Below are 27,320 nucleotides of genomic sequence, written 5' to 3' on the forward strand. Positions count from 1 at the left end.
CTTTGGCTGCCTTCTGTTTATTTTCCAGGCCTCAATATCCCTCAATATGTACAAAGCAAAGTCCCATAAAATTGTTGAAAAGCAAGTTGTTTTGGGTTGTAAGTTTGCTCACTGAGCTGAGACTTGTTCTCAGGCGTTTTGGCACTCTGCTAGGTAATATCATCAGTGAGCCTCCAATGAAGCGCTGGTGTCTGTCCCACTTTCTATTTATGTGCCTTGGTCTGTTGCGGTGGGTGATATCACTTCCAGTTTTTTTTTCTGAGAGGTTTGTAAATGGGGTCCAAATCAATGTGTTTGTTACTGGAGTTCTGGTTTGAATGCCAGGCCTCTTGGAATTCCTGTGCATGTCTTTGTTTAGCCAGTCCCAGGACGGATGTATTATCCCAGTCGAACGGTGTCCCTCTGTTACCTAGTATGGTGACGAAACGTCTGAAAATGATGCTTCCAGCTTAGCGAGCAAACTTGCTTCCTGGACAACAGTAAACATATGTGAGATTCCACACTCAAAACTAACAGGGAGAAGACCAGCCACAAAACTAGAAATTGCTGGAGAAACTCAGCAGGTCTGGCAGCATCTTTGGTTCTGAAGAAGGATCACTGGACTCAAAATGTTGACTCTGCTTTCTCTATACAGATGTTGCTAGACTTGCAGGGTTTCTCTAGCAATTTTGTTTTTGTTTTAGATTTCCATATCCACAGTTCTTTGTTTTATTAAAGACCGCTGTGACTAGCAATTAGGTTGTGCAGTTTGTGTTACAACACTGCCCTGACATCCCTATTCATAAAGGTTGCAGGCTATTCTTTACTATGATGTGTCTTATTCTGGAAGCAGAATTAATCAAAATTAGGCATAACTGTCAAAAATATCTTATTTGACAGTTGTTTAGACTTGGAGAATTAGAATCTACTTGCAGTAGTTATCTAGAGCACAAAACCAGCAGGAATTTGACAAATGGTGAGACCTAGTAATTTCATTCAGCCATTATAAGAAAGTATGCAAAAAAATAAATACAAAGAACATATTAATACGCTAGGAAGGCAGCTGTTGAAATTTAGGGTGACCTCATTATTGCAATGCTCTGCATTACATTAAACTAAAGTTTTGTTTTAATTCTTCCATGGAACGTGAGCATCATTGACAAGGGCTGCCCATCTGTAACTACCTTTGAATTGAGTGGCTTGCTAGACATTACAAAAGGCAACTAAGAGTCTGTAGGTCTGGGATCACATAGGCCAGAACCAAGAAATGACTGAAAAAAAAACAACTCATTGTTACACTGCACAGAAAGAAAGCTTGTTTGTTTTCCACTGTCAGTAAGTAAACCCAAGTGATAAAAATCAGATGGATTCTGTAGCAGGCAGTCAATCGACTCCACTTATGTAGTGAGGCTAAAAATTAGTCTTTGTTGACATATACTTTTTATTTTACACAGATTTTAGTTAGCATTCTACTACACCAAAAATATAAATCTTATCCTGTTTGTTCCCTGGGCAGTTTAGCTGTTTCGGTAAAGATGAACATTTTGCTCTTCGCTCCAGGACTGCTATTTCTTCTCATCTCTGAGTTTGGAATGTTAAAGGCCATCCCAAAGCTTGGCATCTGTGCTGTGTTGCAGGTATGCTAAAACTAAGATCCGTAGTTCTCTCTGAATTAGAATAGCTGTACAATGTAAAAGTGCATTTGAGTGTAAATTATCAGATATCAAAGTTAATGTGGTTTCTGTCGATCACCAGATAAATATTTGAGGAAAGCCACTCAGCCTGTTTTAGTTCATCCTGTCAGAATACTTAACACCTTTTCCACCAAGCTTAGCTTCCACCAAGCTCATGTTACATGATTATAGATTTTTTTTCCATTTATTGACTTGATGTTAGTATTGCTGGCAAGAACTGTGATATATACCCAAGTCAGAATGGTATGTGGCCTGGAGGGGATCTTGCAAATGGTGGGGATCCTTGGCGATTGATTGTCTCCAACAGAATTCACAGTCATTCACCTGGTCTTGTCGCCACAGCATTTATGTGGCTAGTCCACTTAAATGCCTGGTCAGTGGCAACCCTCCACAATATTGCTGGTGGGAATTCAATGATAGTAATGCTGTTGAATGTTGGGGAGATGAGATGTGAATTTACAGCATTGGTACTGTCCATTCATTGTATATATAAATCTTTGTCGTTTGCTGTTTCAAATCTGTGATAAATGTTCTATAATAACTGATCAGTTTACAGTGATTTTTCTTGATTTATTTTTGATATTTCATAATTGTATATATCTTACCTAGAAGTTACAAGTTCACCTAGAAAGGCTTTTCAGCGGTGTCTCTTCATTATTCTCCTCTTGTGCTGGGGATATTTGCTGACACCTGATTGTCTTTGGATTCTAAATATCTGTTTTGAGTGTTATTCACAACTGGGCATTGTTCTCTGACTAGAAAGCTACATGGTTTGAATATGACTTTCGACTGAGTGAATTCTGAGGTAATCTTAATTTGCATTAAATAACCCGTCCTTTTTCATACGTCCCATTTTTTAAATTCACTCATTAGTAGGGTATGGGTGTCGCTGGCTGGCCAGCATTTATTGCCCATCCCTTGAGAAGGTGGTAGTGAGCTGCCGTCTTGAACTGCAGCAGTCATCATGTAGTAGATTTATTCAATGCCATTAAGGAGGGAACCTCAGGATTTTGACTGAGAATCAGCGAAGGAATGATGATTATATTTCCAAGTCAGGTTGGTGAGTGGCTTTTTTTTTTGGGCGGAGGGCGGAGGTGTGGAAGGAGTTGCAATTGGTTGTTGTAGGGATTGGAGCTAGCTAGAACTTGTTAACTGAGATCCTTGATTGGGGTTGTTAAGCTTGGTCAATCAGGAAAGTGGTGACTGACCAATCTAAACAGAATCTTAGATGTGAAGGGCAGTGCTTGTCACTGGCCACCCGGGTGTTTTCCTATCTTCCTGGTGGTGGAAATTGAATAAAGATTGGTGCACTTTGTGTCTTTCACTGTGTCTCACACCTGTGCACACACACACCATGGGTGCTGGGGAAAAAAAAATGTATAATAAGCACTACCGCACTTAGGTGGTAGTGTGGGGGTTAAAAAGAAAAAAAAAGGAAAAAATATATAAAGAAAAAAATGTAAACGGAATCTTCAGGGAGAGGTTGGCACCGCGGGGTGTGGAGTACTTTGTTTTCCCCATTAACTCTATTTTGATATAACCCATACCTTCCCCTTCACCTTTTTCACATAAGCATTGCTCACTCTGGGCTTCGCTTCTCACTGGTTCATTGGCTGCATTGCTGTCTTTTCTAGTGGTGGAATGTTAATAAAGTTATTTTCACTTGGTGTTTTTTTCTTTGTATCTTGCACCTGCAAGCACACATGAACATGGGTGCTGAGGAATTTGAGTACTACCGCTGTATGGTAGTATTGTGTGTGTAGGGAGTGAAGGCGAGCGGAAACAATTATAATCAGGGGATTTAGAATCTCCTCAGTTCGGGAGACTGACTCACAGCTGGCTGGTGACAGCCAGTGTACTGTGCACAAGTAAACAAAGGGTGACTTGGTTGAAAAAAAATTGTATAAACAGAGGACGGTCAGGGAATGGTGAGCACTGTGGGGCTTGGGATGCTTTGTTTCCCCCACCAACTCTATTTTGATATAACCCCTGCCCTCACCTTCACTTTTTCAATCGTGCAATCATTGATTGAAGGAACAGAGCACTGATTCTCACTGGCCAATCCAGTATTTGTTTTACATGGTGGAAAAATGCGCATAAAGTTTTCTACACTGTGTCTTCACTATATTCCTACACCTACACCGCAAAGAAAAACCAGGACATTACAATCTCCTCAGTTGAGAACTAACTCGGGTTGGCTGACTGCAGTCAGTGTTACTAAAAACACAAATTTTCAAAACTCTTTAAAAATTAAAAATGTATACACTGGATTCAGAAACTCCTCAGGGGACTGACTCTGAGCTGGCTAGCCATAGCCAGTGTACAGTGCGCAAATAAATAAAGAGTGACTTGGTGGCGGAATATCAGCATCTTTGCAGTTATTTCAAGTGTTCCCATATATCTGCTGCCCTTGTTCTTCGAGATGGAAGTGGTTGTGGGTTTGGAAGGTGCTATCTGAGGATCTTTTGGTGAATTTCTGCAGTTCATTATTGAAGGTAGTACACACTGCTGTTACTGAGTGTCGGTGATAGAGGGATGTGGATGTTGTGCCAATCAAGTGAACTGCTTGTTCTGGATGATGGCAACCTCCTGGTATGCTGCTCCTGGTATGTCCTCTTGCCAGGTTAATCTGCCATATGTAATTGCAATGCTTAAGTGAGAGATATGCCAGACTATGTGATTGTTTTGGATTTCAGTTCTGCTGTTGCTGATGGCCCAAAGCCCAATCTTGAGTTCTTAAATCTGTTTGAGGTTTGTCCATTTTAGCACCATGCAGTACAACACGATGGTGTTGTGAAGGTGGGACTTTGTTTCCACAAGGACTGGTCACGCCTAACAATATTGTCAGGTGCATTTGCACCTGGCAGATTGGTAAGGATTAGGTCAATTATGTTTTTCTGTCCTTATTGGTTCCCTCATCACCTGCTGCAGGCTGAGTCCAGCAGCTGTTGGGATCCAGTCAGTTCCAGGAGAGTAGTGCTGCTGCCAAACCACTCTTAGTGGTGAACATTGAAATCCCCCGCCGACAATAATTTTGCACTCTTGCTGTCCTCCATGTGCCATTCAAAATGGGGGAGTACTGATTCATCAGCTGAGGGACAGAGTATGTGATAATCAGCAGGAAGTTTAACCTGTTGCAATGAGACTTTAAAGAATCTGGTGTTAATGTTGAGGCTTCTAGGCCAACCCCTCCCCAAAATGTATCCAACACTGCCACCATCTCTGCTGACTCTATCCTGGCGATGGGACAAGATGTACCTAGGATGGTGACAGTGGTGTCTGGGATATAATTGTACTCTCAGAATCATGCCTAACAGATATTGTAAGTCAGTTACTGGTCTCGACTGTGAGAACCTCTCCCAATTTTGGCATTAGCCCCCAGATGTTGTAGGAGGACTTCTTTCGGGTCAGCACGTGTTCTTTCCATTTGTCTTTTTTAGTTCCTAGGTCGTTGCCAGGTGGTCCAACAGGTTTCATCTTTGTTGACACTTTGTAGCGATAGTTATATCTGAGTGGCTTGCTGGGTCATTTCAGAGGGCTGTGGGTCTGGCGTCACATATAGGCCAGACCAGGTGAGGATGGCAGATTTCCTTCCTGAAGGACATTGATGAACCAGATGGGATTTTCCAGTAATTAATAATGGTTTTATGGTCATCAGTAAATTCTTAATTTCAGATATTTTTATTCCCCATTTGCTGTGGCAGGATTTGAACCCTTATCTATCGAACATTAGCTGAGTTTCTGGATTGATAGCCTAGTGATAATAGGCTATTGCCTCCCCTCTTATTAAATCAAACCCATTTATTTCTATACTTTTTCATATTGTGTCTGCGTGTTCTGCATCGTATTCCTAATGGTAGTTTTATTGTCACCATGCATATTCATTTTATGCATCACTCCTAATCAGTAATTTTGTGGAATATCTTGCCAGTGACTAATGCAAACCTCACTTGAAAGAAACTGCAAATAAACAGAGCCTATTATTGATTTTTTTTTTAGCCATATTCACATGGAAGCTGGTTTTCTGTGAACAAATATCTCAATCTGCGTTATTCAAGACTGGAAGTATATATTGCAGGGATTAAATGAGATTAAGTACAATGCTTCTGCTAAATTACCAAGCTTTCAAGTCAAAATGTCTATATTTTCTACCCTTTTCAAATGTCTGCATTTGCCTCATACTCTGAGATGGATTGTCAGCTTGCCACTTGATGTTACAGGACAGGTGTCTGTAAGAGCAACTGTCCAGTTGTTATTTCTGTTTAAATTGCCCAATGCATTTTCCTTTTGTTTTTGCTGCGATGGCAAGTTGAAAATCTTTGTTTCTGTGCTCTTATTACATTGTTTGAGATTACAAGGGATGAAGCTATTGGATCTATATAAGACTGATTTCTCTGTATCTTTTCATTATTTAAATAGCACCTGTTATTTGATAGTGCAGCCAGAGACCACCAGTACATGAATGCTTTGAGTAATTGTTTTAATATGTCCAATATTTAATTTGTGTGAATATTTTATTACATCAAGTAAGAGCACAGTGAAGTTTTGTGGATGTCTCCTAGTTTTTTTAAATAAAAAAAAAGTCAATTTATGTTTTAAATATAATTAATCTTATGTTTCCTGAAAATCACTTGATTAACCAAGCTCATTAGTCTTCAAAAACTGTCAACAATGTATACTTTATTAGTGCCATTCAGCAATAGTCTAGGACATGCTTCGAAATAGAATTGCAAATATCCTTGACTAAAAGACATTAGTGAACATGATGAATTTTTACAACATTCAATGATTCATCATCACAAAGCTAAATTTAACAGCATATACAAGTGAAAAAAGACACATTTTTCAAAGTCTTTTGAGTTGCATGCATCACAACCATTCACAAGAATACCAATTCAAGGGGAAAATTAACATGAGATAGCCAAGGAGTTGCTTATGTAACCTGATTTACACACAGCATGTTAAATGTCAAGAAAATGCCAAGATGGCGGAGTAGGCAGCATCCAGGCTTGTCCTCTTTGTCTGCTTTTTTTTCTTTTTCTTTTACCTTTTTTTTTCTCAAACTTACCTGATGAAGAGAGCTCTTCAGTGGAGAAGGTGGCATCAGTGAGCTCCAGAGCGGCAGCAGTGTCTTCAGAGGCAGTGTGGTTAAAGTTAGTTGGTCAGCCTGTGAAATGTGGAGTGGGACACTTGCTTCCACGTGGAGTGGGCCCCTGTTGGTGGCATGGTGTGGGCTAGAAAGCCTGAAGCAGGGCTCTGGTGGTGGCATGGTTTGCACTGGGAAGCCCAGAGCAGAATTGCAGCAGTGGAGAAGGAAAAGTTGGGCTCTCATTAATTTTAGAATAAAATAATAAAGAAAAGAGAACAATTGAATGGCGCCGATGTATGGCGACGGTACATTTTTCACTGTATTTTGAATACATGTAACAATAAATGATTCAGTAAAAGCATTCACGGTAAAGCAGTAAATGTATGAAACATGTCTTTATTCAATTTGTTCACAGCTTGCATTAGCCTGACTTTGTAAAATTAATTGAAAATTGTTGAAAATTACCTCAAAAACAAATCTCACCATGGCTAGAATTTACAGACAGTTAATTATCCCAAATTTTCATTGCCATGCATGTTCTCTTGGATCAAATGACCATAAAGAAAATGCATTTTCCTGCCTTGAGCCAATGAGTTAGTTATTGGTCAAAGCTGATCAAACTTCAGTCCTTACTCGGCAAACAGTAGAGACCAGAAACTTGGAAACACTGTCTTGAACTGCTCAGCTACCAATACATTGCCTCTACTGCAGTAGTATCCACCGTTTCTCTCAAAACGCTATTTCATTGTTTGGGACCTCGTGATAGGCAATTCTCTTCAGCTGATCTGAAGCTATAAGCTCAAACTAAATCAAAAAAGGGTGTACGGTCTTCTAACGTTTTGCTTTTGTGAGGCTGTGTGAATGTGGGAACTGTCCTATACCATGTAGAATTTCAATGGATTATTAATTTAAGATGTTAAAGCAAGTTTATTATAATCCCAGTAATATATGTTCATAACAAAATACAGCCATACATATTCGGAGCAGAAACGAACCATTCAGTCCATTGAACCTGCAGCAACATTCGCTTGGAGTATGGCTGATCAGTTTGAGTTCTAATTCCGCATTCCGATTTATTCTCGATTTAACCTTTTGGCTCCCTTGCTTAAAAGAATATATTTGCCTCAAAATTAAAAATATTCAGTGACTTCCATCTCCATGCCTTCTGAAGCAGACTTCCAAAGTCACAAAATCCTTGGGTGAACAAATTTCTCTTCTTTTCTGTCCTGACAGGATAAGCCTTAATTTTAAAATCATGCTTCTCCTAAGGAAACATCATTCCTCATCCATATTGTCAAGATCATTCAGGACCTTTATATCCTTTAATCACCCCTCACTCTTACAAACTCCAGTGGAAACAATCCCAGCTTGTTCAACCTATCCTTATAAGACAACCTGTTCATTCCAGGTATCAATCTAGTAAACCTCCTTCAATGCCTATACACCCTTTCTTAAGTAAGAAAACTAAAACTGTGCAATATGTGGTCCCACCAGTGCCCTATATAACTGAAGCGTAATGTCCTTACTTTTATGTTCAGTTCCTCTCGTAATAGTGTAGTATCCCATTAGCCCCTTGATTACAAGGTACAAGCAAATATTTGTTTACTTAATCTGCCATGTCCTTTATAATCTACTACTAACTCCCATTCTCTCTCATTAGACGACCAACACTTACTTTACTATTTTTTTAGTAGAAACTCCTGTTATCCATTTTCAAATTTTGAGCGAACTTCCTTTCATACGCTAATTGCTTTGTATTGATTAATTTGTTAGTCCTCTGCCATTTTGTGTATTTTATCATCTGATCTGTCACTCATCTTGTATAATTATATGTATGGCAATAATATTGAAACATGCTTGGATAGTTAGACAAAAAGAAAATACTGCAGGTGCTGGATATCTGAAATAAAAACTGAGTGTGCTAGATAAACTTTGACAGGACTGGCGACATCTACAGAAAAAGAAGAGTTAATATTTCAAATCCAATATGGCTTCAGAACTAAAGAAGAGTGGAAATGTGATGAGTTTTATGCTGTTGACAATACTTGGAAAAATAAGTGGAACAGAAAGAAAGGTCAGGGAAAGATTAGAGGGTGAGAAAGGTTAGAGGGCAAAGGTGCCAGATAACAAAAGGAAAAAAGAATGTTAATGGATAGGGGAATAAAGAAAGCACACATCCAGAGTTGGTCTTAATAGTAGTATGCAGGTTGACCCTGACTGAAAAGCACAAGTGTTAAAACAAGGCAGATAAGGTGGGAGAATGGTGAATATCAAAATTGACTGCAGTTCTTGGCATGAAGCTGTTGAAGTCTGTGTTGAGCCCAGAAGGCTGTAAAGTGCCTAAGCAGAAAATGAAGTGCATTTCTTCAAGATGATATGGGCTTTACTGGACCATTGTAGCAGGTCAAGGACAGAAAAATATATATGAGCAAAACGGTCTGTTGAAATGACAAGCTATCAGAAGTTTGGTCTCCCTGTTTTAGAGGCTACCATAATGTGAGCAATGAAAGCGAGGACTAGATTGAAAGAAGTAGAAGTAAATTTCTCTTTCACTCGGCAGGAGTATTGGTCTTGAACAGTGAGGAGCAAGCCACTTTAAGTACAAGTGTTTTAGCTGCAATTGCTTGGGAAGGTGTCATGACATGTTGCTGGTGGTAGAGCAGTGGGCCAGAGTGCCATGGAGAGAGCAGTCCCTTCAAAATGCTGACAGGAAAGGGAAAGGAATAGTATATTTATGGTGGAATCACATTTGAGGTGGCAGGAATGGCTGAGGATGATCTTTTGAATGTGGAGGCTAGTGGGATGGAAAGCACAGAAACGAGCAGCTTCATCATGTTTATGGGAGGTAGGGGAAGGGATGAGGGCAGAAGTGCAAGAAATAGATCATAGTTAAGGACCCTTTTAAAATATCGTGGAGAGGAATCCTTGACCAAGAAATAATCTGCACCAACTATGGACAATTCTCTATCTCAATATTTATAAGCTGCTAAATAAACTTTTCGATCACTGTTGAGCAATGACTTTATGCCTAGCTGATCTTTGAGAGCAAACAATTCATTGTTACGTAAATCCTTTTATCTAGAGAAAAAAAGATGGACAGATGTTAGTGTGGTTTAGTTTTTATGGGGATACTGAAACTGCTTGATTATGAAGTTATTTCTTCCACTGGGGATTAGCACTTTTCATTTGAGCTATTTCATTGTGTCTCAAGTTTGTAGAAATCTACTTTTGCACTACTTCCTGACTGCTGCAAAGCTACTTTAATATTTGGGTGTATTTGTAAATACCAAATGGAGATGAAGCTTGCTGTTTTATCTGCAGTGAATGACTAATTGATTGCATTTCTACATTGCCAGGTTTCTGCAGAATATTAGAGACCGAGAATGTAAACAATGTGGCACGTGAGACACTTCCGTGCAAAAACAGATGGGTGCAGCCATCAGTACAATAACATAAAGTAGCTTACTATTAAATAAAGAGTTAGTCATGTCCATTGTACAATGCAGACCAACAAAACCATGGTGCCAACAGGAAATTTCTTAGGCACTGGGTTTTGAGTATTTAATTTTTTTTACCTATATCAGTGAACTAATCCAGTTGGATTAGTCATTCTCATTGACTTTCTTTTTTGATGGAAACTATTAAACTGTACATTGATCCTGAAGGCCCATATGACCACATAAGCTACCGTATAATTTTCATGTGCAACTGCTTCTTCCCATTAATGGTTAACAGGATCACAGTCAGTTTGTCTTCAAGTATTTTATGACTTCTTACCTCCTTCATTCCATACCAACCATTACATCTATATAGTTCTATGCCAAAGGCAGTTTGCTCAGTTTAGCAGATGATATTTCATTTGGACATGGACAGTATTATAACCAGGAATTTACACTGGCAATGCTAGTGAATGTATCTGACCTGTGTGACAACTTTGGCTGTTCTAATCCATGTTTCACTGGTGTACATTGCATATGATTCTACAATAAATATGTAGATTTGCAGCTCTGTATTTATGTTGGTGATGCTGGATCCTCACACTGGGTGGAGCTACTAGAAAACTCAGTTTTGCCAATTCTGAGACAGAGGTTTAAGATCTCTATGTTGCACTCCTTGGAGATGTTGCTCCCCAGGTTAGGGAAGTGGTTATGTTGATGTTCTATTGCCCTGTATTGATGTGGGTGATCCTATTTGTGTCATAAAGGCCTACAGCACAGAAAAAGGCCTTTTGTCCCATTGAGTCTGCACTAGTCAGAAACAATCCGAGAAAACTGTAGAAGCCTTTTGACGCACCATTCCCGATCACTATTCTAATTTTCCCTGTTCAGTCTCCTCTTCCCTGAGATATTTTCTGCTGCCAAACTTCATTTCAGCATTGTGCCTTTTCTGTGCATCTGCGCAGTGCACACTTTGTGCATGCCACATTGATGTAGAGTGTTGCAAACTGTGAGCATGCGTGTTACCAAGTTATCATGCGATTTCAGTGTTAGCAAACTACTGTTACAAAATAGAGCTGCGGTCACAATCCGATAAGCCATAATCTTGTAGAATGACAGCAGATTCAAGATGCCAATGGCTTATATACCCCTGCTCCCTGCTCTCAATAAACTACAGAAATTCCATGATACAATTTTAATCATCCTGTTCAGATATGTTATGGACCATCTCTGTTGCAAGTGGGGCTTGAAACTTGCATTTGTTTTATGTTAATGTTTTCTGTTCCTAAACAGAATGGAAATGATTAGTCATGTTTGTTTAATGGAACTTGTTTTGTGTGCCATCCATGTGTTTGTCAAGTTGAGAAAAGTTTCTAGTTGATTTTAGGTTCATATGCCAGATGTTAGTTTCAGCTTATGCAACCCTATCATACACATTCAGTATCTCTTCCATTTAATATTCAGTTTGTATTCAGCTTAAAATTGTGCACTTAAGGAATATTTTTATACACTCAGCAATATTCCTTCAAGCACATAGTAATTCATATGTTTCCATGCAGACTGCTAATGGATCTTTGTCTTTATTTATGTTAACACCACTCTGTGGTTGTATAAAAGAAACCAAGCAATTACACAAATTGGGTATGCTCAAAAGTTCACAGTATTTCTTGATCAGGCAAAACGTGATCAACTCTGGTGAAAACACAGAAAGGAATATGCAAGTAACTGAAGTACTGCAGGTTTGTAAGAAAAAAAAACAGGAGTTGGACTAATTGAAAAAGCCAATACGGACATAATATGTCAGATGGCGGCCTCCTGTGCTGTTTAATTCGTTGTAATGCTTTAGTGGATATTAGACTAAAATATAATTTTTCTCCTTCATGTATTATTTAGGTAATTTTGGGTTTGCCTTTCCTGATGAAGAATCCAGTTGGGTATGTGGCAAGAGCGTTTGACCTTGGCCGCCAGTTTCTATTTAAGTGGACAGTGAATTGGCGATTCCTGCCCGAAGAGATCTTCCTGAATCGTTATTTCCACCTTACACTGTTGGTGGCACACTTGAGCATCTTGATTCTCTTTGCTATTTACAGGTGGAACAAGTAGGTTTACCTAGATCTGTGTGTTGCTGGAAATGCCTTCAGTCTCTGCTTGCAGTTCAGATGTAGTGTGTATGTCACAGAATGGAAATGATTAGACATGGTTGTTTAATGGTAACTTGTTTGTGTGCCATCCATGTGTTTGTCAAATTGAGAAAAGTTTCTAGTTGATAATATGCATTATCACCAGACTTCCAAATAATAGAGATAGCACAACCAGAAACAACATAAAACTCCTCTTTTCTGTCCAAATGATTGTGTGCCCTTTATTTTTATTTAGCTAAGCATCTGAATGCAACCATTGAAGAAAGTTTCTCCCCCTTGTCCATGTTTTTAATTGTTTGCTTTTCTCACACTTACAAAACCACAGCTAGTCGCTGAAATTGTTACATTGCGAGTGATAGCAATTGTGGCAATTCTACCACTTTTGTGGGTATAGAATCAGATTTGTCATGTTGTTAATCCACAAACTATTGAACTATGTTGAATATCTATCAGTAAGCTACATTACTAAATCTAAATCATTTCCAAATTGTTTTAACCTCCTTTTTTAGAAATTAATTTTTAATTTTAATGGGAGCTGTCAGTGTCATTTGTGGAAAATGCCTTTTGTAAGATTTCAGTGTTTATGTGCTTATGAGCATGTGATGCCCTTTCTGGCAGATGGAGAAACCTTGCCTAGTCAGTCTCCTTTGATTTAACCAATGAGTGTTTAAAGGTGCACTGGTGTTGTGAACTTTAATGCGAGCACAAAACAAACATTTTGCTCTGATACTACAGCTGTATCGTAAATGCACCCTAACTTGTTCCCTCTTCATTTTTATCTTGTCTGTCTTTAGAAGTCAGTGTCTTCAATTTCATTCTCTCACTTTGTCACTGGCATCTCTTTTGTGTCTTTCTACCTGCACTTTAATAACATTATTTCTTATTTTTCTATGTTAATGTTCCTATTTTCTATTTATATTCTATTTATTTTCTATTTATTCTATTACTTTTCCTGTTTTTCCGTTTCCTTTCTCTCGCTGTAACAGTGTGAGAGATACACATTTTGAGAACTTACAACTTAGACTTTGAGACTTGGTCTTTGCTCCAAAATTGGTCTCTTTCTATAGTCACACCATAGATGAGTTGATATGTTATGAAACATTTTCACCTCTGGAAAAATGCTCTGGTAGAAATAGGTTGTGTGAGCAGGTGTATTCTGGACTGGGATATGAAATCATATCTAAGGATTGCACATTATAGGAAGAAATAACTGAAGAAGAGCAGTGTTATTGGGATTAGGTGCTGTGTGATTAAGTTACACTGTTAGTAGAGCCTATAACTTTGATATCTTTTAAAATTCCCTCAACCCAGTAATAGTTTATTTTCCACCAGTGGCAAGAATTCAAATGTGGAGCACCACTTGATTATGAAACAGTCTGGAAAGGTTGGATATTGCTATTCTGTCCACATTGAGCATGTTCTATAGTTTAGAACAGCAGTGAGAAACTTCCAATAGCCCACAGAAAACATTATTCATTTCTGTTTACCACAATCCTTATTTTATTGCTACTGAACTGCTTGCAGTTACACTAATTTCTGTTCTTGGTTTATGTGCCCCAGGTCTGAAGAACAAATATTTTCACTTCTGAAGTCCCCAGAAGCGAGAAAAACCCAGCACCAAACTGTGACAGCAGATCATATCCTTCCAAAATTCATTGCATCATTTGTATATTTGTGAGAGTAAATGGTAGGCCAAATCAAAAACTCAGGTGCAGCAGAGCTGAGGTAGTAAGACACTCTCATGGACAGGAATATTGTAAGTTCTCATACCAAAGCTCCAAATGAATGGTTTTCAAATTATTCCGTGAATGCTACGTAATGTATAAGATCGTCATCTCCCTGTCAAGTCAATTTATTACTGTATATGTACAAATGGCTTCAGCAACTACATTGTTTTCTTTTGCATTCCTAAAACTGACATTCCGTGCATGGGCCTTTCTGATAATGAACGCATACTTTTATTGTCCCCAGGAATACATTATTATTTCTAGGATGTTCTAATAGAATCATAGAAACTTAGTGTGGAAGCAGGCCATTCAGCCATTCAAGTCACACTGACCCTCCAAAGGCAGCCCCCACCCCACCCCACTTAACCTACATATCCCTGCACATTACAGACAATTTAACATGGCCAATCCACTTGATCTGCACATCATTGGACTTTGGGAGGAAACTGGAGCACCCAGAGGAAACCCAAGCAGACATGGGGAGAATGTGCAAATTCCACATAGACAGTCATCCAAGGGTGGAATTGAACCCAGGTCTCTGGCGCTGTAAGGCAGTAGTGCCAACCACTAAGCCACTGTGCTGCCCCACGGTTGGAAATCATGTTAACCTTTGTTGGAAATCACATTAATCAGTTATTTTGATATTTTAATTAAATTCTAGTCAGTTTGAGCAGGGTGCAAAGAACATAACTATGCCAAATAAATGGTAGAAGTTGCAAATTCTTTGTGTGTTTTGTCTAATTAGCACAAGAAATAAAAATGCTAGGCACAGGAAAGATGGGTGGAGTATGGACATGTTAGTTACCAACTAACTTTTAATTCCTAAATCAAGATATTTGAAAATGTGCTATATTTCTTGAACTCTTGTACTACTAATCAAAATGAACTTAGGTTTTGCTGGTTCATTAGTTGCAGACGTACTGTAAAATGGTGTAAGCTACTCCAAAATATTAAAATGAGTTAAAATGATTTGTTTCTTCAACATACAGTGCTCCTTGAATTAATTCTGCAACTTAAATCAGTTTTACTGATTAGTGACTCAATGCCTAGTTTTTTCCTTTACTAATAAACACAAATTATATTTGTTCTCTTTACCTCAAATTTCATTGGAATATGTTTCAGTCGATCACTACACTATCAGTTCTATGTCTGGTACTTCCATACTCTGCCATACCTCTTATGGAGCACACATGTGAAAAAACTTGCTCATCTTCTCAAGTAAGTCTTATCATTCTCCTGTATAACAACATCTAAGTCACAGGTAATTGTATTATTTGTGATGGTGCACTTTTTAAATGTGTTTGCACTTGCATTTTTCTTTTAACTTCTACTTTATTATGATAGGTTTTAATCAGTGAAAATTACAAATCTAAATTAAGGAGAGCAATTTCTGTATGCCCGCATACTCTGAGTTTACAAAGTGAAGCATTCAGGAAGATTTATGAAATCACAAAATTGTTATGGTACAGAATGAGACCATCTTTATTTCTCTATGATTTTAAGACCAATTTTTATCCCTAATTTTATTGCATTTAAAAAACAGGCAAGTCTTGTGAATCAAAATAACAAGCTGCATGTATGTTTAGAAGTTTGGATGAAGAGTAAAAAATAGCTTTACATGGCTAACAGAGTAGCTTAACTCAATGTAACGAGAAAACTGTTAGAGCAATATCGTTATGAAAGCTTTAAAAAGCTGAAAATAGCATGTTTAACTGTGTCCATGTGGAGAAAAAAAAATGTTTCAGGTCTGCAAACGGTCACAGACCTGAGGCTTAACATTTTTTTTTGATCTCCATAGGTGCTGCCAGACCCACTCAATATTTCCAGCATTTTCTGAGCTGCTTTCACTCCCAGTATCTATTATTTTGCATTAGTATCCAGTTGTAAATTTCTTTTAAATGTAACCCTTTCAGCTGGCATGTGGGCGCCAACAGAGATTTATAACGATCTACAACACTGAATAAGAGCTTTGACCCATCCAGTCTGCACTGGTTGAAAACAACCACCTAACTATTCTAATGCCATTTTCCAGCACTTGGCTCATAGCCTTACATTGCTCCTTTCAACATTAAGACTAAATTACATAAAATGGATTCTGTTTTTTAGACTAGATTCCATACAGTATGGAAACAGGCCCTTCAGCCCAACAAGTCCACACTGACCCTCTGAAGAGTAACCCACCCAGACCTATTCCCCTACCATATATTTACCCCTGACTAATTCACCTAACACTGTGGTCAGTTTAGCATGGCCAATTCACCTGGCCTGCACATCTTTTGGATTGTGGGAGAAAACCAGAGCACCCAGAGGAAACCCACGCAGACACTGGGAGAATGTGCAAACTCCACACAGACACTCGCCCAAGGCGGGAATCGAACCCAGGTCCCTGGCACTGTGAGGCAGCAGTGCTAACCACTCAGCCACCATACTGCCCCAATTAGATTTTACTGCATTGCTTGATTAGTATTCTCCGTGTTCTACTGAGTCATGCCAGAGAATATATAACACAGAGGTGACCACAAGGACTAATCATCATCTGAATCATAAGAATCATAAATTATAGGAGCAGAATTAGACCATTCAGCCCATCGAGTCAGCACTGGCATTCAGTCATGGCAAATGTTTCCCAACCCCATTCTCCTGCCTTCTCCCTGGAACCTTTGATCTGCTTACTAATTAAGAACTGTCTGTCTCTGTCTTAGATATACTCAATGACTTGGCTTCCACACCAATGAGTTGCAATGCGTGACACAGATTCATCATGATCTGGCTGAAGAAATTCCTCCTTGCCTCAGTTCTAAAAGGTTGTCCCTTCACTCTGAGGCTGTGCCCTGAGTCCTAGTTTCTCCATGTCCATTCGTTTAGACCTTTTAATGTTATGTAAATTTCAGTGAGATCCCCTCTCATTCTTCTAAACTCTAAGTGCAGAGTCCTCAACTGCTCCTCATATGTCAAGTGCCCAAAACTACACACTATATTCCAAATGTAGTCTGGCTTAGTCATAGGAGACAGAGGGTAGCAGTGGAAGGATGCTTTTCAGAATATAGGGCTGTGACTAGTGACATTCCACAAGGATCAGTGCTGGGACCTCTGCTGTTTATTGTCTACATAAATCATTTAAAGGAAATGTAGCAGATCTAATTAATAAGTTTGCAAACGTTACAAAGATTGGCAGAGTTGTGGATGGTGAGGTGGATTGTCAGAGGATACAGCAGGATGTAGATCAGTTGGAGGCATGGACAGAAAAATAACAGATGGAGTTTAAATCTGACAAGTGTGAGCTGATGCATTTTGTAAGGTCAAGTAGAGGTGGAAATCATACAGTGAGTGGCAGCATCCTTAAGATTATTGATGTGCAGAGGAATCTGGGTGTGGGTGCAGGTGCACTGATTAGTGAAGGTGTAGCCCTGGTAGATAAGGTAGTTTTAAAAAAGCTTACGGAATTCTTGCCTTCATTGGAAGGAGAATTGAATATAAAGATAGAGATGTTATGCTGCAGCTTTATAGAACTTTAGTTAGGCCACGCTTAGAATATTGTGTACAGTTCTGGTCACTACACTACCAGAGAGAGTATAGAAAAGGATATTACCTGGTATAAGAGAATTTAGGTATGAAAAAAGGTTGGATAGACTGAGTTTGTTTTTGTTGGAATGCAGAAGGTTGAGGGGTGACCTAATAGAAGTTTATAAGATTATGAACAGCATGGATAGAGTGGGAAGTATGATCTTTTTTCTCAGGGTGGAGGGGTCAATTACTAGCGGATGCAGGTTTCCAGGTGTGAGGAAGGATAAAAGAAATGTGGAAGGCAAGTTTTTCACAGAGTGGTGAGTGCCTGGAACACCTTGCTAGAGGAGTTGGTCGAAAAAGATATAGTAGTAGCATTCAAGAAGCACCTGGACGAATACATGAATCGGAAGGCAATAGAGGGATACAGATCCTGTAAGTAAAGACCGTTTTAGTATGGAAGGGCAAAATGTGGCGGCGCAGGCTTGGAGGGCCAAACGGCCTATTCCTATGCTATATTGTTCTTTGATCTTGACCCTTGTACATCCTTGCTCTTGCCTTATAGCCCTCTCACAATGAGTGCCAATATTTGTATTTGCTTTTCTAACAGCAAACTGAACCTGAATGTTAACCAAGTTCAGGATTCTCTTAAGTCCCTTGATTTCCAAAGCTTTTCCCCATTTAGAAAACAGTCTATGCCTCTATCCTTCCTCCCACAGTGCACAACCTAACACCTTCTCAACATTGTAATCCATCAACCACTTCTTTGCCTACTCTCCTGGTCTGGTCCAAGTCTTTCTGCAGCCTCGATGCTTCCTCAATATTACCTACCCCTCCATTTATTTTCGTGTCATGTGAAAACCTAGCAACAGTGCCCTCAGTTTCTTTGTACATGTTGATAACATATAATTGAATAATTGTAAATCCAACACAGAACACAAATAATGCTGATCTTGCTAATGATGATCTTGTCTCTTATATGCCTATGCAACATAACCTGTATGCCTCTAAGTTTTGTTTTCACTTTATGATGTATATGTCCTTGCTTACAATGTTCTGCCCGTACTGCTTAGAAACAAAGTTTTTCACTGTGCTTGGGTGACAATGAATAAATCAGATTGCTGCAGAACTCCGCTAGTCACCGGCTGCCATGCTGAATAAAAACCCTTTATATCCACAGTAGCTTTGACCAGTCAGCCAGAGCTCTATCCATGCCAGTATTTGGCTATCTCACGAGATGGAACGGTGCCAAAGTCAAATTCTGAGTTCAAAATCTAGAATGTTAATTATTTTCTATATCCATCATGGTTTCTCAAGGGTACTTGAATCAGAAAGTTCAGAAGCTATAGTAATTTTCTAGGTTGCAGATTTTTAATTATTGAATAACTAGTTTCAAGTAAGTGCTTTTTCGGAGAATAGTAAAGGGTTTGTTTGCCATAATACTGAAAGAGATGCTGTATTAATGTGTTTTGTTGTATTTGTTGTACTACGTCCCTATATCTTTTGAATTAAAGCAGCTGGTCAGGTGCAGATTAGAGAAAAATATTTATCAAATTTTCTGTTTCTTCTCATGCCCTTCCCAAACACCACTCCCCCAAATGGCTATGTGTATACAAGGTAATTATGTTCCTGTTACATAGTAAACATGGCAAAGCTCAAAGTATTTTCATGCTGCTGAAACAGATTCAATGAATTGCATTAGCAGAAATGGTTATATCTTTATGCATTGCATTAGAACTTGCTACTCACTTATCACTCCATATATGTGGGTGTCCTTAATATCTGATAGTGACAGACAGATTACAGCAATTACTAAAGGCAAGTTTATATAGATTTAAAAGGTGTTAGAGATAGGTCATTTCAGAATTGTATTGATGTCATCTTTTATTATTCTTTCAGAGTACTTATTCTGGGATTAATTGAGCTTTCCTGGAACACCTATCCATCAACTGTGTACAGCTCAATTTCACTCCATGTCTGCCACCTGATTATTTTGCTATCACTTTGGTTTGGTCATGCTGACCTTGAGAAGAGTGCACCAACTGATGACTCCGATGTGGCAAAAAAGAAAAACTGATTCTTTTGGACTTGAAAATTACTAAAGGCAACAGTGATTTCAGAATTTAATATAGCTAGGGGAAAAATTAAGGAAATGAAACTCTCATATGACCAGATGGTATGTTACAAATTTAAGATCTTAAGTTCGTTATTGATGCCAAAATAATTTGTGAGAGTTGGAAACTTGCAGCTTTGGTTTTCTTTGGATGTCACTTTGCACTGGCGAGCTGCATCCTTTCTCTTTCCTCACCATCCATCAGGTTTTGGTTTACCATTTTTGCTGAGAAGTAGGCCAACTTATTGTCCTTTGAGAACGAACATGGAATAAAACACTGATACTGTATGGAATCTATCAATGCTAGTCAATAGTAGTAGCTTTTGACTAGTCAACGCCATGTAACTTCCTCATATTATTTGTCTTTAACTTTTACTTCCTCAGCAAACATCTTTCTAGGCTAAACAGGAAGTTCTTACACGATTTCACTTATAAAATAAGTATCTTTAATTTTAAGAGTTTTTAGCTTTTAAAGATCAAAGTCTTTAATTATATAGCAGCTTAATTCTTGATGTGTAATTTTTAAAAACATTTTTATATGTGTTTATAGAATGCTTTAGAATCAGTCTTTAATTAAATTGTGGGCATAAATGGGAAAGTATCAAACATCCAATTACATCAGTATGGGGATTGTAGCAGCATAAAGAGAGCCACAAGCTGAGTTTGTAAATGCTTTGTTATCTGCATTAGATTTCCATATGCTGCCTCTTGAGTTAAAGGGCAAGTGTTGTTCCTATGTTTTTGCTATATGATTTAGGAGTCCTAAAGTGAGCTACAACCTGGGCAAATTCCATAATTTTTTCAAGATATTGAGAGTAGGTCAAGTGTGTTAGTGTTCATTTTTTCAAGCATACATTATGAGAATAGCACTGTATAACTGGCAAACATTTCTTTCAGAAATAACGTATGGCTTCCATATGATGAGGCTTGTCTTTACATAGTGGGTGCTCAAATTTTGCTGAATAGTCATTACGTTTATAAGTTAGGGGAAATAATTTTATGAAGAAACCTTCAATAATAATTTCAGAGGAGACTTACTGGTTTGTCTCATGAGGAAAGATTGGACAGGCTGGCTTATAATAACTGGAGTCTCAAAGTGAAGAATGACTCGATTGAAGTTTATAAAATTCTGAATCTTGATAAAGCGAACCTGGAAATTAAAACAAAGAACTGTAGATGCTGTCGATCTGAAGCAAAAAAAGAAATTGCTGGAGGAACACAGCAAGGCTAACAAGAAGAAAGCAGAGTTAATGTTTCGAGTACAGTAACTCTTCATCAGAAAATCTGATGAATTTCTGTTTTTGTGAATCTGGAAATAATGTTTCATCTTGTGGATGAGTTAATGAGAGGACATTGTTTTAAAAATAGAAATCATCCGTTTAGGACAGATATGACTGGATCCTTTTACAGATGATTACTTGATTTTGGAACTCTGAAGGCAGAGTTATGAAGTATTTTTACTGTGGAGGCAAATAGATTCATGTTAGATATTGGAATCGAAGCTTATTGTGAGTAGATAGGAATGTGGAATTCGTAAACAAATGGATCAGCCATGATCATTTTGAATGGTGTAGCAGACTTGAAGGGATGTATGACCTACTTGTATATATTTTTGTATGAACAAGCCTCCAGTGCTTTCTGGGGAAGATAATTCCACACATTAACAATGTGGTGGGAGAAAAAGATTATCCTCATCGCCATCTCACAAGGAAGATCTCTTGTTCTTAAACTTGGGTAGGATTTTATCTTTTGTGACAAAGCAAAGCTTATTGTTGTTGACTGTGAAGTGAGGCTTACTGGAATCTAGCAGTCTCTCTTGTGAGGATTTCATCTCCCATCTCTCTGCAGTGTTACTGAAACTTCTTCCAGAAATTCCCTGTGTAAAGCTGGAATTATGTCATCAAACTTTTCAACCACCAATCATATCGAAGGATATTAGTAGACATAAACAGGAAATAAAAAGCATTAAAATAAAATAACCTGTAAATAATTTTGCACAGAGCAGATTTAAGATAAAACATACAAATATTTTGAGAAAATTCTAAGATATTTAAAATATTTAGTTTAAACATCTGCTAATTAATCATTTAACAACACCATGTAATATTTTAGAGCTAATTCTTTGTTCACCAAATGTTATTATTCACCCAAGAATACCTAATTGAACAAAGAACCTTTTTTTAAGATGTTACAGACTGTATTATGGATGCAGAAAGTCAATGATTGCTGGTTCTAGGGATGTGGCCACAGCAACTTCAGCATTTCTGTGCATGTCATAGTTTTAAAGGGGTAATCAATGCAGAAGGAGGGAATTCAGCTTCGGCTTGTTAAATGAGCACTGTTACTTTGTGCTAACCTTTTTTTTTCCCCCATATCCTTGTATGTTTATTTTTATCCTCATCATCCAATGCCTTTTTGAATGTCTCAATTGAGCAATGTAATGCAGCAAACATTCTTCCTCTGTCGCTCGACCCAATTCCTGGAACTCTGGGTCTATTTCCATGCTGTACATCTCTTTGACTCTACGACTGTAACTCCTTTCCTAACGCTATTGAGGGTGTCCCTCTGTCCCCAAGACTGCATCAGTTCAAGAAGTCAGCTCAGCACCACCTTCATAAAGATAGTTAGTGACAGGCAGAAAATTAGCAATACCCACATCCCATAAAAAGCTGACAGTTTAGCATTAATACTGTGCTCAGTCAATAATTTAGTGTCAAAAAGAAATATTCAACATCTTCCATAACTGTAAAAGATGTTAATCATTTAGAGCAACTCTCATAAGATGAAATGTCTTCATTTACGTTACTTAAATTCACCTGTTTTCTGGAGTGGACAGAACTTTCAATGCACTCTTAATAAACCTTTTCCTAAAATTGATACCAATTTTAAAGAGAAAAACAAATGTCTTCATTTCCTTATAAATTTCAGTACATTTCTGACAGTGCACAAAACCACCAAATGAAATGTAATTATCTTTGGACAAGTGTATTGTGTTTTGTAAGCATCACTGTACAAATCAATGGTATCATTGATCTATCATTTTCATTTACTTTCTTCTTGAGCTTTGAAACATCTCCATTTGAGTCTTAATTATTCAGTCGATGTAGTGTTTGTCAAAATATGATCATGCAAGCAGGGATTTTTATTTCTTATTATCTGAAAAGAATGTCTAATTTATTCATATTCTACGTCGGCAAAAATTAGGATCTTAACTTTTCAAAAGAATTTGTTTTCTGTTGCTTGTCTCTTTACTGCACCAAAGCTGAAAGCAAGAAAATAAACTTTTAGGAAATAGCTGCTTAACTGATTCTTGGTGACACTTCTGATTTAATTTGAAATGTGAACTGTGCTGTTAGATGCATTGGCTTTCAAATGAAACTTTAAGCTTGAGACCCTATCCAATCCATCAGGTGTGTATAAAATATTCCATGGCATTATTTGGGGAGAAGTGAAGTTCTTCCTGATGCTCAGGTCAACATTTATCTGTAGCTATCATTACTAAAAACATATTATTTGGCCATGATCACCTTGTTTGCCATATGAAAGTTAACTGTTGTGTTTCCCACATTTTCACAGTGACTCCTTCAAAAGTGGATGTAAAGCACTTTTAGGTTGTCCTGAAATAAGAAAAGCACAATGTAAATGCAATATTTTTATTTTCAAATTTAATGCTGGAAAGATTTATCCCAAGGACTTGTATCAATACTTTCCAACAGCATTTCATACAGCCCATTAACCTCGACACACAAGACGTTTTTATTTTGAATTAAAAGTAATTAAATGATAGTGTGCCATGAAATTGTCAAAACTTGAGCAATAACATGTTACAAGGTTTATGTAGGAAATCTCTTTTTTTGGGCGACATTTGATGTAGGATCCTCTGATGTATAAGGAACGGTTTCAAAGTGAGACACACTGGGAACTTAATGTGACCATGTTAAAAGAATTTAGAAACCTAGATCAATATCAAAAATAAAAATTCAATGAAGGACAGTATTTGATTAATGTCATGTCAAGTGTGGGACCATTCAGCACAGAAGGAAGCCATTTGGCCCTCATGTGTTTATGAGCTTTTTGGAGAAGCTACAATTAGTAGCACAGCAAGCTTGTTTCCGTAGTGTGATGCGTTTTTAAACAGCAATCCATGCCTTTTGTTTTAATTCTGAATGATTCTGCTGCATTCACCCTATCAGGCCGTGCATCCCAGATTATCATAATTCACTGGGTCTTCTTATCTCCATACTGAGATTTTTGCTAATTATTTTAAATATATTATCCAATCCTGTGCCAGTAGAAACAATTTCTCTCCATCTAACATTATCAAAACCCTTCATAATTTTAAGCACAACTATTAAATATCTCATTATCCTTTCCTACTTTATGGAAAATAATCCCAGCTTCTGCAGTCTTTTCATGTAAATGACATCCATCACACTTGATGTTATTCTGGTAAATTTTCTCTGTATCAATAACCTGGCCTTTCTAAAGTGTGATACCCAAAGTTGGTCACAATACTCTAGGTACGAGCTAATCAATTTTTTTTCAACATTTAGTGCATCTTTCTTTATTCTGTACTTCTAACTAATAAGCTCAAAACCTATCCACTTTTTAAAAATGAAATTTTCAAAGATTTATATGCGTTTGCCTCCAGGTCTCTTTGATCCTGTGCCCCTTTTAAAGTGGTTCCATTTTATTTATTATGTGCTATCAAATTTCTCATCCAAAATATATCACCCCACACTCCATACAATTCATTTCATTTGCAATGCATCTACCCATTTCACAATGTGCATAGGTCTTTTTGTAGTTTGCTGCTCTGCTCTTCATATATGACTATATTCCTCTGTAATGTAATGTTTAAAATTATGTATTGTGTCCCCAAGTCTAAACATTAATATACAAATGACACCGAAATTGGTGGCATTGTGGACTGTAAAGAATGTCTTCTAAGATTATGAAGGGATCTTGATGAAATGGGTCAGTGGGCTGAAAAAATGCCTGATGGTATTCAGTCTGCATAAATGTGAGGTACTGCATTTTGGTACAACAAACAAGGGTAGGGCTTGTACAATTACTGGTAAGGACTTGGTTAGTATTGTAGAACAGAGGGACCTAGGAGTGATAGTACATAATTGTTTGAAGTTTGCATCACGTATAGATGGGGTGGTTAAAAAGGGGTTTGCCACGCTTGCCTTCATTGATCAGTCCTTTGAGTATAGGAGTTGGGGTGTTATGTTGAGGTTATACAGGACATTTGTGAGGTCTCTTCTGGAACATTATGGCCAATTCTGATTGCCCAGTTATAGGAAAGGTATTATTAGACTGGAATGGGTTCAGAAGAGATTTACCAGGATGTTGCCAAGTATGGAAGATTTGAGTTATAAGGAGAGGCTGAATAGACTGGGACTTTTTCCACTGGAGCGTGGGAGTTTGAGAGGTGACCTGATAGAAGTTTATAAAAAAAGAGAGGTATTGATAGAGTTAGTGGTAGTTGTCTTTTCCCTTGGATGGGCGATTTCAAGACCAAGGACATATTTTTAAGGTAAGACAAGAGAGATTTAAAAAAGACATGGGCAAATATTTTACATAGAGTGATTCACATGTGGAATGAATTTCCGGGGGAAGTGGTGGATGTGGGTACGGTTACAATGTTTGTTTGAAAGACATTTGGATAAGTACATGAATAGGAAAGGTTTGGAGGGATATAGGCCAAGAGAAGGCAGGTGGGACTAGTTTATGTTTAACATGGACTGGTGGACCGAAGGGTCTGTTTCTATGATGTATGCCCATGACTCTAGGTGTACAGGTGTGCAAGCTATCTCTCACTGGTCTTGGATTTGTTTGTACATTCCTACCATGTTCATAAATAAATACTGAAACACAAGACCAATCCCAAACTGTCCATTATTTTGCATCAAATGTATATGAACAAAAGTCAAAATCTAATGCTATAGTAATATCCAACAGAAAACAATAGTTAACATAAGTGAAGGTACGAGACAAAAGGCTGAATTTTCTGTGGTGGCAAGACTGGTGAGGGGCAGCAAAGGGAGCAGTGAGGAAAAATCTGTCAGACTGAAACCAATGCTGTCCTCCTGCCTCCATGAAATTAAATGTTTTAGAGGCATTTAGCTGACCTGATTTTTCAATCTGGCAGGAGAGCAGACAACAGTGCTAATCTATTTAGAAGCTTCAAGTGAAAATCACACTGACAGTGTGCCTGTGAGAGGCTTTTTTCTGAACCCTGAAGAACCTAACCCATCTGGCACTCCTACTTGCAGTCATCAACACCATAGAATGATGGCATCTGTCTCTAACAGTGTGGCAGTGAATCTTTGCTGGAAGGTCTCTTGGAGGTACTTCAGACTCAAAAGGCCTGTGGCAGCTACTTAATTGGTTACACTCTAAATTGTGCACATCATGTCCGGCTACCGACAAGTGTAGGTTCCTGATGAGCAATTCATGGCGGGATTGTAATCCCAGAATGAAATTCAGCCTAAAGTCAGCTCTTTGAGATAAAATAAAGCTTCTAGTCCTCTGTGAGTCAGAAGATGTGAACACTTAAACTGTCAAATGTGAGCTGCTGTAGTTTGTAACATTGCAGAAAAGCGCACCTTGCATTGTTCTCAGTACGTGGTGTCAAACCCTATTGAACCTGCAGGTGAAATAAAAAAGATATGCAGAAGTTATTTTGGTTTTTCTGAATAGATTATTCGAAATGAACAGAACTGAAGAATATTTATTCATATGCACTATACTTGGAATAAATTTAAAGCTGTTTATTTTTTAAAAAAAAATTTGTCAAGTGTTAATGCAGAATGTCTCAAAAGCGCCAATGCTGAGATTTTCAAATCAATGCCTTAATCTTAATTATATTTGTTTTAGTTTCAGTGCCAGTGCTGGCTGGTTCTTTATCAACAGCAACATGGATGGGAGACACGTTCTGTGACTTAAAGACTGATATATGTTTAAGTGCATTCATTCTAATGAAGGATCTCTGACCTAAAAGCTTAACTCTGTCATTCCACAAATGCTGTGATTTGTTGAGTATTTCAGCGTTTATTGCAGTATATTTCATAGATTGTTGAAACAATGTTTTGAAAGCAAGAATAAATCACATTTGTCACAAGGTACAGTATGGAAGTAATATTTCGTAATTCAAGGTTTTACTGGAATTAGCAAATTAATTCCTATTAGAATTTGTTCATTGTAGATAGTAGAAATTCATTTTCAAAAGTTATGATGCACAGTGTGAACCAAAACCAATTATTCCACACAGAAGGTGAAAGACTTTCAAAAGCAAATAATGTCCATCTCAACTTGACTTTCCAGAATCATTCTTGCTGACTTCAAAAACATCTTGGGAAACTGGTCCCAAATTGTATTATTCAGCAAATCATCTTAATTACCTGTAAGATATCTTTTATGAATTGCACTCTTATTGTAGCATAAGAAGCAAGAATATATATATTAAAACCTTTCAGGTTCTTTTAATTAGGTAAGAAATTGATGTCACCCATGTAGTTAATAAATGATTCTAAGACATTTTTTAGTTATTTACAATTTTAGGTGATGTAACACAACTAAATAATGCTTAAATATATTTTCAGCTATACCAATAAAACTTAACCAGGTT

At 37.8% G+C, this 27,320-nt stretch overlaps 1 protein-coding gene across 2 annotated transcripts in view; it reads left to right on the plus strand.

The window, feature by feature from the left end:
* alg3 (ALG3 alpha-1,3- mannosyltransferase) overlaps nucleotides 1–26,815 on the plus strand; it is a 39,019-nt gene extending 12,204 nt beyond the window's left edge. For both annotated transcript variants that reach the window (XM_087993469.1, XM_087993468.1), the window contains exons 5-9: nucleotides 1,496–1,616; nucleotides 12,093–12,298; nucleotides 13,901–13,976; nucleotides 15,140–15,285; nucleotides 19,471–26,815. In XM_087993469.1, the coding sequence (XP_087849595.1) occupies nucleotides 1,496–1,616; nucleotides 12,093–12,298; nucleotides 13,901–13,976; nucleotides 15,140–15,285; nucleotides 19,471–19,648 (727 nt within the window). In that variant the 3' untranslated portion in view covers nucleotides 19,649–26,815. The remainder of the gene's footprint in view (nucleotides 1–1,495; nucleotides 1,617–12,092; nucleotides 12,299–13,900; nucleotides 13,977–15,139; nucleotides 15,286–19,470) is intronic.
* The last annotated feature ends 505 nt before the right edge of the window (nucleotides 26,816–27,320 follow it).

Source organism: Chiloscyllium plagiosum, unplaced genomic scaffold (assembly GCF_037043375.1).
Source record: "Chiloscyllium plagiosum isolate Xiang-an unplaced genomic scaffold, Cpla_swu_hap1 HiC_scaffold_13, whole genome shotgun sequence".
Classification (NCBI taxonomy): Eukaryota; Metazoa; Chordata; class Chondrichthyes; order Orectolobiformes; family Hemiscylliidae; genus Chiloscyllium; species Chiloscyllium plagiosum.